General features: G+C 36.9%; 1 protein-coding gene across 3 annotated transcripts in view; it reads right to left on the bottom strand.

The window, feature by feature from the left end:
• Positions 1–15992, bottom strand: part of taok3a (TAO kinase 3a) — a 67703-nt gene that overhangs the window by 15500 nt on the left and 36211 nt on the right. For all 3 annotated transcript variants that reach the window (XM_079871553.1, XM_079871552.1, XM_079871554.1), the window contains exons 2-10: positions 11678–11888; positions 10260–10331; positions 9284–9385; positions 9082–9127; positions 8398–8494; positions 7441–7554; positions 7261–7352; positions 6405–6498; positions 5188–5269 (exon numbers count right to left, since the gene is read on the bottom strand). In XM_079871553.1, coding sequence (XP_079727679.1) covers positions 5188–5269; positions 6405–6498; positions 7261–7352; positions 7441–7554; positions 8398–8494; positions 9082–9127; positions 9284–9385; positions 10260–10331; positions 11678–11812 — 834 coding nt within the window. In that variant the 5' untranslated portion in view covers positions 11813–11888. The remainder of the gene's footprint in view (positions 1–5187; positions 5270–6404; positions 6499–7260; positions 7353–7440; positions 7555–8397; positions 8495–9081; positions 9128–9283; positions 9386–10259; positions 10332–11677; positions 11889–15992) is intronic.

Raw genomic sequence — 15992 nt, 5'->3', positions numbered from 1 at the left:
GCAAGTTTTAAACCTGCTTTTAGCCTCTTAACATCCTTGATGTGTCATTACAAGTGCCCAGCCAATGTGAGTGATTCCTTCAGAGTGAACACGAGTGAATCTGACTGCAGTAGATGTGAAAGATATGAATAAAAATGATGTTATTTCAGCCAGCGCACATACCTGTATTTACATCCTGTTTTTGGTTGAAGTCCACAGTAGTCGATTGTCGAGTTCACGCGCATAGGTTTAGTACGTACGATCATGCGCCCGAACTCGACGACTACTTTGGACTTCAACCGAAAACAGGATGTAAATACAGGTATGTGCGCTGGCTGAAATAACATCATTTTTATTCATATCTTGCACATCTACTGCAGTCAGATTCACCCGTGTTCACTCTGAAGGAATCACTCACATTGGCTGGGCACTTGTAATGACACATCAAGGATGTTAAGAGGCTAAAAGCAGGTTTAAAACTTGCCCCATTGAAGTCAACAGGGTGCAGATTTTAAAAAGAGGATAACACGGTGTAGGCAACACCGATTTTTGTCGTTGTTCTCTGTACTGACAGCACTCCAAATTTACAAAAAATAAGCTCAATGTTAAAATTGACCGGAGTTCTCCTTTAAGCTTTCTCATTGACCTTTTTGGCCCGGTTTACACCTGGTATTAAGACGCGTTTTGGCGTAGACGAGGGAAACACATTTCCATTTTCAACCACTTCTGTCCTGATTCCTTCAAGGGGAGGGTCTATGAGAGGGTAAATGTATGGCCTTTTACAGATTTTTCGATCTAATGGACAAAATAAGCTCACACAATTTACATATGAACACACAGAAGAAGACAATCTGCTCTTTCTGCTCTGATAGCCACAAGACTATGACATGACATGACAAGAGAGTGCGAGTTAGAAATCAGGAATGGAGAGAGAACTTTGTGCTTGGTATGTTTTTGTCTTCAAACCAAACTTGGGTCTCCAGCTGACAAAGTTTAAATCCCGCCGGGCTAGAGCGCTTCCCATAATGTTTCCGCATTAAGTTAGTAGGTGGAGAGTTGGAGGTCTTTTGTGGCTGTTCGAGCGCTTTCGACCACATGAGCGTTTACACTACGAAAGCAATCCGGTCTAATGCGTTTTTGACTACTTCTGGAAGTGCTCGAAAGTGGACAAGCTCAAAACGTTTTAGACCCCGTTTACACCGGTATTTAACAGCGTCCACTTGAGATACGATATACCAAAACGCATCTTAATACCAGGTGAAAACAGGGCCTTTGAAGTGGAACCTACCTTGGTTTATTGACGTTAATGAAAGTTACTCTTCATCTGACAACATGTCACTTAAAGCATAAACTGTTCTTATATACTACCATTCAAGATTAGGGTCAGTAAGAAGTCCCCCTGTGGTGAAAACCAAGCTTTTAAATGTTGTTTATATGTATATGTGGTGTTTTTGATATGCTTTCAGACAAACTATGTGCAAATTCACATGTCAACACCATTGCTGAGTATTTTCTCCTTAAAACTGCAGTGAACCAAAGGCAGTCTCAAAATCACGGTTTGAAATCGCTGGTGTCTCTGACGTCACAAACTACCTTGTAATCAATCACAACAACGTGTGACCATCAACAAGTGGATCTCTGAGCTGGTGTGAGTGGAGGCGGGGCTAATTTGCATATTCATATAACCATAAACCATCATATATTCATAAATATGTCATTTTGGTAATCAAAGATTAGTTTTAAGGGATACAATGAAGTGATAAAATAAAGTGACAGTAAAGACGTTTATAATTTTAGAAAATATTTCTATTTCAAATAAATGCTCTTTATTTAAATTTTCCAGTCATCAAAGAATTCTGAAAAAAATATCAGTTTTCACAAAAATATTAGGAACTGTTTTCAACATTGATAATCAGATTTTATATTTTTTTGAGCGCCAAATCAGCATATTACAACGATTTCTGAAGGATCGTGTGACACTGAAGACTGGAATAATGTATATTAAAAATTCAGCTTTTTAAAATCACAACAAATTTATTAAAATATAAAAGTTATTTTAAATTGTAATCATATTTCACAATATTACTGTTTTTACTGTATATTTCATCCAATAAATGCAGCCTTGGTGAGCATAAGAGACTTCTTTTAAAAACATTAAAAAAGTTTTCATTTGACAAACATAAAATGATCTAAAGCGTAAACCGATCTCGTAGGCCTAATCAAAGTGGACTGGTTCCAACTTTGCTTGGTTTCAATAACTGTTGATAAATGTTACCACTCTCAATCATGTGAGAGATCTGGAATCTTAATCTATGGAGAGTGATTTGGAAAGGAATTACAAATTTAGCTGAAAATGCATTTAGTTTAAGCAGATCGCGTCTGTGTTGCGAGCTGGTAAAGCACTGCAGAGCAAACGGGTCAACCGTTAAGCCCGCCAAAGACAGTTACAGCTAACAGCTCGGCTTCCCAGTGATAACATAGATAAGCATTCGCCACTCTAAACGGACATCTGTGACTGACCAGCACGGGAGGAAACTAATCTACAGGATTATCCCTTTTAACGAGAGGAAATTACATAATCTGAAGTCTTCCAGCTCTAACTGTCAGATCGCGAGTGATATTCTCAATCGACAAGACCTCTGTAGGTCAAGAATTGAGGTGGATTTAGACCCCATGTGAGATTAAGACAGCAGTTGGGAAGCAGCAAATGGTGGGAATAGAATAAATTAATGCTAGACTCAGATTAATGACCTCTTTTTGGTCTTAAGGAGCTTGAAAGGCCAGACTTGAAGTATTAGTAAGGAATGGGAGACCAAAACTGGGTCGAAATTCATTTTTTCCCAGTGCCAACCTAGGCCACAGAAGAGACCCCGGTATCCCATGCCACCTTGGGCCGCCCACCACAGTGAGATTGTGCCTGAAAGTGCGTGCCTAGCATGCCACTAAGCTCTCAGTGCTAAATAGGCTTACCTGTGTCCACCAACAAGATCAACCGTAACCTGCAACATACACCCACATAAACAGACCCATACAAAGCGCAAACAAACAAACGAATCACTTCGGCAACACAATCCCTTAATGATCCAGTATCCAGAGAAACCCACAGCCAATAATTGCCCATATCCCCACTGTAGTGCTATATTCTACCACACATTTATTTTGGTGATGATATAAAATCCATAAGCCTCCCACCACAGCATGATATCATGAACATTAGTCACCACGCAGCAATATGTCCACCTACAGCTCCAGTGATTCGGTTGAGAGAAAGTCATGGTTATATTAGTTGAGTAAGACACACACAATCAAAAAATCCTCTTGCTTTTATTAACCCTCCAAGGATGTAGCTGGCACAGGAAGTGAGCAAATGAAAAAACAGCAGAATGACATGTTCTGTGGGTTGAGCGCTTGGCTGTGCAAATGAAAACGTGTATGTGTGTGAGTCAGCAGGGACGGATGAGTAAGGAACCCACTGTCATGAGAGCAGGAAGTACTGACAGATATGGCGAAGAGGAAGTGCACTCCCCAGCTGCAAAGGAGCATCTTTATCTCTATAAAAATGAAGATATTGACGTTTTTACGAATGACACATGATGGGGTTTATGAATGTGCGGGTGTATGTTACTAGGGCGGGAACTCTCTAAAAGGACATCAGAGTTTCCTTCAAATGTGCCACAAATAAATCATAACTTTAGATGACAGAAATGCTGAGAATGTAACATGTACACTACTGTTCATAAGTTTTGGAGTCTGTACGTTTTTGAAAGAAATCTCTAACACCGTGTCCTAACTACACGCGACGCCACGATGCGCGATAAAAGGTATCTTTTCCATGTTAATCAGAGTTATTGTCCTAACCAGCCGCGACGACGACACGCAACGATTAAATTTTAGAAACGGTTTCTGCGACATCGCGGCTGGAACAAAAAAATGATAATCTCAGGTACTGTTTATGTGCTTTATTCAATGTTAAAGGCGTGTAATGTGACTTTGAATATCATTTAGTGATATTACAGCTTTGTAGCTGTAAAAGCAACAATGGATAATTCACCTCAGATCTTGAAACTAAAATGAAAACAAGAACGTTCAAAGTGCGAACAAACAAGTGTATTCTTTGGCAAAGATTGTTTTAGTAACTAAGTAGCCTATGTATTTTTAATAATGTTTAAATGGTGTAATATTTGTGAATTTGATTATGTAGCCTACTTTTCCATTTTCTTGCGACTGCCGTGAAGGTTACTCTCTGGTGCTGTGCACTTGCTGCGAGACTCTGCCCACACGTTGTTCTGATTGGCTGTGGGTTTTGATTGATTTTGATTTTGATCTTATCGCATGGCGTCTGGTTAGGACACGGTGTTATGCTCACTGAGGCTGCAAATATCTGATAAAAAATACACTAAAAACATTAAATTGTTAAATATTATTACAATTTAATTAAAAAAAAACTGCTTTCTATTTTAATATATATTATTTACAATAATTCCTGGGATGGCAAAGCTGAATTTTCAGCATCATTACTTCAGTCTTCAGTCTAAAATGATCCTTCATAAATCATTATAATGTGCTGATTTGGTGCTCGAGAAACTTAATATCATCAATGTTTGACAGTTTGCTGCTTAATATTTTTATGGAAACCATGAATTTTTGTTTTTCTTCAGGATTTTTTGATGAAAGAACAGCAATTATGAAATAGAACTTCTTGTAATGTAAATGTAATGTAAAACTTTTGATCATTTTAAAGTCTCACTAACCCCAAACTTTTGAATGGTAATGTACTTGCGCTATGTTATGAATTGTGCAATTTATGTAAAAACTAAAACTCTGGTTTACCATTTTATATCTCAGACGGTCTCTTCCTGTCTAATTCAACAGTTCCTTGCCATAATCAGCTGTAATGTAGACCCGACCATATGCCGTTTGTTAAAGTTCTAAGTACACGAGATTAAGCTACATAAGAAGTTTACATTTCTGTGCCTAAAATGTAACAATCTGTGAGTTAGTATCACATGAGTATTTCGCCTTCCCCCAGCAAGTGTGTTTACAGAGAGTGTTTGAAAGCGTGACTTAAAGTGGGAGTGAATTAACAGTAGTGTGTGGGCACTCAGAAGTCGTGGTTGAACTTAGATGAGCAATGCTTATGAGTGACTTTACAAGTGACATGATAACTTCCCCTGCATGTGTGAACATGGTGTGTATGCAATTACTCACCCGCAGGAGCTCTGCTGAGGAGGGTCTGTCCTGAGGAATTTTTAGTAGGCAGTAGTCAACGAAACTCCGGAATGCATCCGACCTTCACAAAATACATGCAACAGTTACAGTATTATGCACTTTTGTAGGGTACTGAATGTGCAAACATTTTTTGAAGCAGTTTTGAAGTTTGAAGCAATACTTAGTCATCATGAAACCTTCTGAATCTATTTTACTTCAGTTTCAATAATTGTGTATATAATGTTACCATTCTTATATTCTACCATTTAAAATTCATACTTTCATTCAGCAAGCGTACATTAAATTGATCAAAGTAAAAGTAAAGATATTTATAATGTTACAAAAGATTTCTATTTCAAATAAACGCTGTTCCTTTGAACTTTCTATTCATCAAAGGGGAAAAAAATATTACAGGTTCACAAAAATATGATTTTTTTTTTACTGACCCAAACTTTTGAATGTCAGTGTTCATATATATATATATATATATATATATATACATATATATATATATATATAGTCCTTTATATATACTGTACATCAGTAGGGTATATTGTATTACATATTAAATAGATTTTTTTAATTTTTGTAGGAATTTATGGGGATCATATAAATGGTCAATTGATTAGAAAAACAAGAATGCCCAGAGACACAAAAAAGCAATTTCAGGGATAAAGTAAGTTATTGCATTTTGGTGAAAAAATATGACATTTTGAATAACGTGCACAGATAAAAAATATTTCTCTGTTTCTATTACTGAAAGGATTCCTTCTAGTTTTGTGAAGTATTGCAAAAGTATTGCAAAGTCATGTGTAATGTGAACATATCTCCTCCACATAAGAAAACACTATGAAAAACAAGGAAGTCAAATTAACTTTGTGACACCCTCAACAATATTTTGGCCCATTCAGACAGCCTTCCAATTTCCAGATCCATAAACTAAAGGCCTGAAAGACCAGCAGGCTTTTGGCTTTGCTGCAGGTCAGAAAGATGAAGTGACTGAAAGTTTGCTTGTGCAATAATGCACAAGATCAGGAATTGTGAAGAACTGGCAGATGCGGTCAGGGTTATTGCATAACACATTTAAAGTGTGAGAGGAGTGCATAGTTAAGAGAGTACATACTGTATGTTTGACGAGTAGGAGTGTATACACATACTGTATATATCTATACGAGTGAGTCAACTTCAGTTTGGCGATTGTGTAGAAGGACACTCACCACTCATTGGACTGTAAGGAGGGAGAGTCGTTTTGGGCGATGTGGTATAAGGCACTCATAGCGTTCATGTTGAAGAGGGGAGGCTTGCGTTCAGCTAGAAAACAGCAGGGGTGTAAGAAATCAAAAACAAATGTGTCATTGCATACATTTTGAATGAATATGCACATATGCCAATCAGAAGCAGATGGTATGTCAATATTTAGGCTGAATCGCAATTAGTCTTGAATCATATGCAAATTTAGTAATAGTGTTAAAAAACATAGCATGTTAAAAACAGTAAAACATATGCTACAGAAAACATCTGGATGATAAGCTACATTATTTGTTAATACGATTATGCCAATACTATTTCATTTCAATGTATGTTCTTAGCGGGGGTGTACATGATGATTCTCTTATGTGAAAATAAGACACAATTTTATGATTTTGTAAAGTGTCCCAATATTGGGATACTAGTACTAATATTGGGCTTCAACGTGCATACTTTGTAAATGCAGCGCGTTCTAAATTAATTAAAATGAGATCATACAGATCACATGTTATGAAATCACAAAGGGAAAAAAAGTCCTCAAAATATTAAAATAAATCAAATGATAGGAGAATTACACATCTGTTTGTTATAAAAGAAAATATTGGTAAAATTTTCATCTATCATGTTTAATTTATGATATTATAAATACAAAATACAATGACATATAAGGAAAACAGTCATATTGAATTATGAATAAAGGTCAAAGGGCATCAGCCATAGTTTTGATGTAACAACACACAGTGAATGGTTAAACACAGCTTCTAAACATCGGTTTACTTTAAAACACCAGAACATGGATGAAATATAAAGTTTAAAAACACTTACCCAGCTCTATGCAAGTGATCCCCAAAGACCAGACGTCCACCTTCCCCTCATACTGACCCTCATCCATGGCTAAAATCACTTCTGGGGCCATCCTGTGGTAGAAAAACACACAATTGTTTAATTACCCCTGATTTATCAGGATGTGTCATCATCTTAAATGTCAATATGTGTGGTACAAACCAATATGGGGTTCCCACAAAGGAGTTGGCAGGAGAGGCAATGGAAGCGGAGCCAAAATCAGCCAGCTTGACCTGACCCGGCTCTGTCAGCAGGATATTACCAGCCTTCACATCTCTAAGCAAAATCACAGAGAGAGAAAGAGTGTTGCAGACAGACAGTACAGGCATACTGTAGTATCATATTACCACATTATGCAATGGCAAGTGTCTCAGGAAAATAACAAAAAACACAAAAAACACCTCGCAGAGAGAAAACGAAAGTGAAAATAGCACTGTATTACTGGAAGCTAATAAAACATAAGAACTCACGTTGTAAAGCAGTTCAATAAAGCATGACGAAAAATGGCATGCTGACATGCGGATGTGTAATTATAACGGTTTAGTACCCTGAAACCGAAGAGTACACTCTGAACTAGAAAAAAATTAAGCTTTGATTTAATCACTTTCCAATGATATCAATCTAGTCTACAAATGCTGACAAATAACTGTAAAAGAAAATAAATAAAAAAATTAGAAAGAAAGCAAAAGTAAAAATAACAAAGCAGATAAGAACTTGCATGCCGTAAAGCAGTTAAATATAGTGCCAATAAATGGTATTGACATATGCGGATGTGTCATGGACTAGTACTTTACATAATTATAATGATTTTGTACTTTGAAACCTGAAACTGAAGAGCACACACACTTAATTAGAAAAATGTGAAAAAAATAGATACGTTGATGTAATCCATTTCCAATAATATCATTCTAGTCAGACCAATGCTGAAAATTAAAAACAATACAAAACAAAAAAAGCAAATATGGTCACTGCAAACAAAGTTAGAGGGGCAAAAAATCGGAAAATAGCAGTGCTTTATGGTAAGCATATAAACGCATAAAAAAAAAAGAATATTGCATATTGGAGCATATTGAGGATGCTGATAATGTGCAAACGGGCATCAGTCAGGTGGCGACTCACCTGTGTATCATGTTATGGGAATGTAGGTAAGCCAGTCCTAGCAAGGCACCATGGGTAATGGCAGCAATTTCAACCTCTTGGAGGGGTTTCTTGTGAACTAGACAAAAATAAAAGAAAGATGCTTGATGACATCTTAACATGTGCATAACAACATTTGCTGTTGTTACTATAAGTGTGGTGGTCAAAAAAAGAAAAAAAAAGTGTCAAAAACACAGAGCAAAGACATGACATTTAGATACTCTTATAGAAAAGGACTGAGAACTTGATTGGAAAACGGCCTTGAATAAATCAGACACAGCCTAAATTACTCATAAAATGACAATGGCAAGTTAAACTGGAAATTCTAAATTCTTCTTTTACACACACACACACACACACACACACACACATATGGAGCGATAATTGAAACCAACAGTCTATCATTAAAGCTGTGCATGTTGCCATGACAACATCTGAAAGAAACAAAAACATGAATGCAATGGCAGTTTGGTAGTGACACTGGAAATAAAACACAATGGGCTTTATAACGTGTCAGGGATGTGGTTAATAAAGGCCTTCCACACTGACTAAAAAACACATGACAGCTCTAATAATTACTGTTCCTCTGTGTGAATGAATACTGGGGGTGTACATTGTACTTGCATACATGAAAGTGTGTGTAGTGTGAGTTAAGTGTGAACTCACCCTCTAACAAGTCTGAAGCAGAGCCGAGACAATACTCCATCACAAGCTGAATGAAAAACGCAGACAAGATTATTGGGAAAAGCAGGCATGGTTAATTGTTAGGTAATTCTGGGAATAAACTTAGAGTAAACTAAGCTGAAAATAGTTCTTATAAATAGCAACATGTTTGTGAACCAAGAAAACTCTTAATGGCAGTACAAACCCATGCTGTGTTGTCCTTCAAGTAGCAGCCTTTGTATTCAATTGTGTTTGGGTGTCGTAGCTGTTCCAAAAACTTCACCTCTTTAATGATGTCCTGCCACTTCTGAACAGGGGAACCCAAAGAAACACACACATATACAATTTAAACATCAATACTTTTGGCTTCTACTGATATTCGATACCGATAACTAAAGAGCATCCACCCATCCGTCCGTCCATCATTTTGTCTACCCATCCATCCCATATAACCATCCATCCACCCGTCTGTCCGTCCGTCCGTCTATCCATCTATCCGCCCGTCCGTCCATCCATCTATCTATCAATCCTTATAACCATCCATCCATCATTCTGTCTATACTTATAACCATCTACCCACCCAGATATATATCTATCTATCTATCTATCTATCTATCTATAATTTTTTTTTATTAAATAGAATAGAAGAGAAAGTGATAGTATTACTGGATCAAGTGCTTCTTGATCCAGTAATACTAGATCTACAAAACAATACAAGATCTTAGATCTACTTAGACAATACTAGATCAACAAGACAATACAAGATCTATCCATCCATCTATCTATCCATCCATCTATCTATCCATCCATCCATCCATCCGTCTATCCTTATAACCATCCATCCATCCATCCGTCCGTCATTCTGTCTATTCTTATAACCATCCATCCATCCATCCGTCCGTCCGTCATTCTGTCTATTCTTATAACCATCCATCCATCCATCCATCCATCCACTCAGCGGAAACTTACATTGAAACAATATAGCCAAACACACTGTTACAACAGCAACCAAAAACTACTGAATAAATAAATGTTTTGATTTTATCATCTACAAGGTGAAGGACATTAGGAGAAGGTTTGCTTAACATTGAAGAGCTGCTTTATATGGAGAGTAAAACACTAACACGTTCAAATATAGAGTCAAACTATCAGAGCTGATGACAGTAGAGTTTGTCTCTCACCTCAGTGGTCTGCTTGCCATTGTAGGACATCTTCTTAATGGCCACCACCTCGTGGGAATAGGAGTTTCGGGCCTGTGGGAAACCAAAAACATTTTTTATTTTATACTATTTTTGGCTTTTACTGTTTAGTACTGCTTAAACCAGGCATGTAAAATATTATCCGTTTGCAATAATATGGAAAACTTAAAGGCAATACTGGCCTTAAATGATATGGTCATACATATTGTGCATCTTTGAAAAATAAAATAAAAACAGTAATATTGTGGAATATTATTACAATTGAACAAAATAAAAAATGTAATAAATAAAAACTTTTCTATTTTCATAATGTAATTTATTCCTGTAATGGTAAAGCTGAATTTTCAGCATCATTACTCCAGTCTTCAGGGTCACATGGTCCTTCAGAAATCATTCTGATATGCTGATTTTATGCTCAAGAAACATTTCTTATTTCTATCAAACACAGTTGTGCTGCTGCTTATTTTTGTGTAAACTGATTTTTTTCACCCCAAATATGTCACTATTGATCAATTTAATGTGCTTGCTGAATTAAAGTATTAATATCTTAAAAAAAAAAAAAATTTTGAACGTGCTTGTTAAGTCAGGAATGCCATTGTTTGTCAATTGTAATCGCCAACAGAAGTCTGTATGGCAGACATGAGTAATCTTAGTCTTTTCTACAACATGGGGCCAGCTGGCCCTCGCATTTAAACGGACTGAACATCTGTCTTAAGAGCAGCGTCTCCTAGTTATTCTTTCCCCTCGAGACCAGCCCTACATCTGGATGGGCAGTCCGCATGTGAGTGAGTGAGTGTGTGCACGCGAGTCAGTGTATTTGAGAAAAAGAGAGAGAATGAGAGAGAAGGGGGGGATTTGCTCGACGGATTCCAGTCTTGCCACAGATTTGGAATCAAAGGCTTTATACTATAAGTTCCCAGATTAAGAAATGCACAAGAACTTGTCATGAGGCTGCAGTTCTTGTATTTGACAAAACTGCTGCACTGTGGTGCAGTTTCGAAAATGAAATGACGGGCTCCAAGTTTAACTACAGTTAAGAACTGACTGAAGGGGAGAATAAGACAAAAAAGAAAGGTTCATCGAGCTTAGGTATTAAAAGCTATTCTGGTCTTACGTCTCAACTATGTGCCTTTCGTCTTCTACAGAACTTAGAAAAAGAGAAGAAATATTACTAGAATGTAGAGACAATAAGTCAGTATTTTAAAATAGTTAATAAAAATGAGTTTGAAAAGTACACTGTAGGTAAAGGAGAGAGTAATGGATTGAGATGCAAATATATGCAAATGATACACTGACATTATCAATGACATCATCATCACATTTCCCCCTATTCTAGTAACAGATGCAGCGAAAGAAAAAAAAGAAAAAAGTTTACTTTTCCTCAACATTTCTATACTCACAAAGTACACTGCTCCGAAACTCCCATGGCCGATCTCGTGTAGATCGCAGAAGACTTCTTCCGGGTCATCTTTGAAAAAGAGGCTGGACACATCCGGGTCTTTCACTGCTCCCTTCCGCGTGGACGACGGCATCATGAGTTAGACAGAACCTCTGATGGCGACGTGCTTCTGCTCGCCTTCATTCAGCAGGCCCGGCATTTACCTGCTTTGCCTGTGGACAGAATGGAGCGGATTAAACACTGACTGCTTGTCCAGGTCAAGTGAGGGTCATTAGCAGAAAAAGTGGCTTTATGATTAGTTAAACCAAAAGTGAAAGTTCTGTCATCATTTATTCACCCTCACGTCATTTAAACCAGTATGACTTTTTCTTACTTGATTGAGTTTGAATAGATGTTTGCATAAAGACTTGTTGTGCACCATATTCCAAGCATTCTGAAGTGAAACATTATTTTTTTAAATGATCATAGCCCAACATGTTTTGACTTTTTAATATAGAATTTTAGCATTCAAGTGTTGAGGACTACAGTAGTTTTGAATGTTTTATAGTGTGTGTGTGTGTGTTTTTTTATTTATTATTAATTTTGAAGCTTGACTGCCCCAGTCCTCATCCACTTGCACAATATTGAGTGACCAGGATATTTATTAGAAACTTTCCTTTTGTGTTACACAGAAGAACATTTAGAGTTTAAATTACATCAAGGTGAGTTAATGATGACAAAACACATATTGTGGTTTGAACACTTTTGGTGTTTGAACCCGCAATCTTTAAATGATCTGTCCAGATCTTTAACTATTAGGCTATACACCAGCCAATCACACACAAAAATATTGAGGTAAACCTAGTACAAATGGCTTGCTTAATTTAAAACATTTAAATAATAAATACATAAATTTAGTAAAAAATAATAATAATGCCCAGAATAGATCACACTCACAAACCTACAGATACTAGTTAGTGTAGAACAATTCAATACTTTTATGCTAAATACCGAAATATGCCCTTCCCATCCACAAAGCCTTTATAACTTGTTGTTCCCGGTATGTTTGAGCATGTACACGTGTTTGCAATGGTAAACTGGTGTGACACAAATGTGTTTTTGTATTGGAGGCAGCTTGGTTAGGCATCATGGGAAGACAGCTCAACGTCTGGCAGCATTGCTCATCATGCTAGCATGTACACACACACACACACACACACACACACACACACACACACACACACACACACACACACACACACACTGGCCACCTGCATGTAACACTGCCTACTGAGTCATCAGACATCTGACACACAAGCGGCCATTGACCCAGGAACAAAAGGTGCTGAAAGTACTGTGTATCCGATATAGAGACTGAAAACATGGGCTAATATCCATCTGTACATTCATTATGAATATGATCAACATTACTGCCAAGCTCATGTACTATCAATAAAACACAACCCCCATCAACAAGAACAGCTCTGGAACCACCTTCATGCGGTCGGTCGGTCAGTCTGTCTATCTATTTATTTATCTATCTATCAAATGTAGCCGGATGGATGGATGGATGGATGGATGGATGGATGGATGGATGGATGGATGGATGGATGGATGGATGGATGGATGGATGGATGGATGGATGGATGGATGGATGGATGGATGGATGGATGGATGGATGGATGGATGGATGGATGGATGGATGGATGGATGGATGGATGGATGGATGGATGGATGGATGGATGGAAACAGAAAGGTTTGGTGAAATCATGTGATAAGGAAAGATGTTTGAGAGGTGTTTTGCTCAAGTGAAGTGTGCAATTCTGAGGTTCAAACTTGCATTGTTTTTTTACGAACTCTGATCTCTGACTCTTAAACCACTCTGCTATACCAGTGCCATGACCAAAAGTGATGAAGGTCACTGCAGGCAGCACTGGACCCAGTGTCATCCTAAACCACAAGAGCAGAAAAGCCTCAACCACAATTACATTTCATGACTGAGGTACTTTCAATCCTCTGACCAAATGGGTGAAATCTTACTACTTCATGCCTTGGGCATGAAGCCATCTAATTATTGCCATCTAATTATTGAATTAATACGGCAGAAATCAATTAGATTGCGGGTAGCAAAGCGGAAAGGCAGAAGAAGCCTCAACTGGACGTACACGTAAAGCAGATTCTGATTGTGATGGTTAAAGCTTTTAATTGGCATAAAGGTGAATCAGAGTTCACAGTCATCCAATAAAAATATACAGATTTCTGCACAATGCAGTCACAAAACCCATTCGTTCCAGAGCATTTATTGGCTTATGGAGAAAAAGTCTTAAACTATAAAGAACATGAACTTTCACACTTCATTGAGTGGAAGATAGACGATAATCTCGTAGGCTACTTGCCACACTGCACGTTTGCCTGCATCCCCATTACACAATGTCTGCTCTAGTTTGTCTGTCACTGGTGAGTTAATAATTTTACCTCCCTTAATATCTGGTCCAAAAGAACATGTTATATGTTTATTTATTCATCTTCTTTAAAAGTACTAGAGAGGAACCAACGTTTTGCCTCAAAGTCGTTTCTGGCTGTTTGTTTTAAAACAGATTCTTAAGGCGCTACTGTACAGGGCCTCATATACTTCAAGCAAAATCGAAGGCCTCATGTTTAATACGTTAATAATAAGTAAAGCTGCTTGATTTTAGACAATCTATTGTATAAAGTGCTACATAAATAAAAGTGATGTGACTTTACTAGAGTCCCGAATTGCAGAGCTGGTGCAAACAGATCCATGTTGCCATGACCTCAGGCTTCAGTAGCAACAGGAGTTGACGCGAGTCTGCCGAAGTTACATGCTGTGCAACTGGGTTTCCATCTGCATATTTTTCTGCATTTTTTTGGGATAGTTGCATGAAAAAAATAGATGGAAATAGCAAGATGCTATTTAAATTTCCAAAATTAAATTAACAATTTGGTGGAAACATTTTGAAACTGTTTCAAAATGTACATCCAGCATATGTATGTGTTAAAGACGGCATGAAAAAAAAAAAAAAAAATCACCAATCTCAACATTCACACAATTCATATCTATTAAGTAAATGCATGTTATAGATCTTATTGCAAAAGATTCATCACTTATATTACAATTTTGTATAGTAATGTTTACTGAAAATGTCATAACTCTTGATCTTCCAGTGGAAACAACTTCTCTTTGGTGACGTATATAAGCCTCAACTGCAAACTCGCATACATTTTTGTGTGCAATTCCCATTTCTTAAAATCCAGTCAACAACTAGCTAATGGATAGAACCAAGTCCCCAAGCCTATATTTTTTGTAAAAAATGTTACACTCACAATACAGAAGAAAAGATCTGTCACTAGGGGTGTAACAATACCCACATGTCACGATTCGATACATATCATGATATTGAACTCACAATACGATATTATTGCGATACTCCAAGACATAAGGTAAAAGGTTCACAAAAAATGTACTGTTGATTAAAATGTAAATTTTATATTACATTGGGTGTGTAAATGAATAGGCTTGGACTTGGTGCTGGTAACCCATTGAACAGTACAATAGTGACACCAGAATAAAAATATTGATGATTCTGAAGTTGAAAATACAGAATTAGGCCTATTTTAGACGAATATGCTTGCACTCTTTCACTGACTAGATATATTTAAAATAAATTTATAGGCCAATTTTACTGGTAAAATAAGATATTTGGCATTATCAGGACCCACAAATATTCCCAGATTGCATTATTATACATTATATTCAACATTATATATAACAGTTTAATGTAGTACTGACACTAAAACTCTGAAAACTGGAATTATTTCCTCACACAGTAATTTTTATTTTGGGTGAACTATACAATACATATTGTCACTATCCATTTATTGTTGCATTTTTGTGTTGCGATACATTGTGACACGATATATTGTTACACCCCTATCTGTCACTATTTCAGATTCATCGCATTTTAGACTAGTGTGATAGAATCGCTTAAACACATTGCCTGTGTAAACTTATATTCTCCAACTCCCACCTTTGCCATATAATGCTTGTAAACCCTGCAACTTTTTGCTCATACACACCAGACTGCCAGCAAGCGACATGACGCAACTATGCGTAAAGTACACATCCATTCACTATAAAGTCATCCACCTAAAACAGTAGTCTTAGGAAGATTTAGACAGCTCAAATAACAAATTTGTACAGAAGAATTAATATGTGCTTTAACAAAAATACAAGCTTTACATTTTGTGCTTTTAAAACCTACAGAATCCCATGCCCCATTATTGTAAACAAGATATTTAATTTATTTTACAAACTG

The sequence above is a fragment of the Squalius cephalus genome (genome assembly GCF_949319135.1).
Source record: "Squalius cephalus genome assembly, chromosome: 5".
Taxonomy (NCBI): Eukaryota; Metazoa; Chordata; class Actinopteri; order Cypriniformes; family Leuciscidae; genus Squalius; species Squalius cephalus.
Note: the sequence above shows the minus strand (reverse complement) of the source record. Positions and strands in the feature narration are given on the sequence as shown.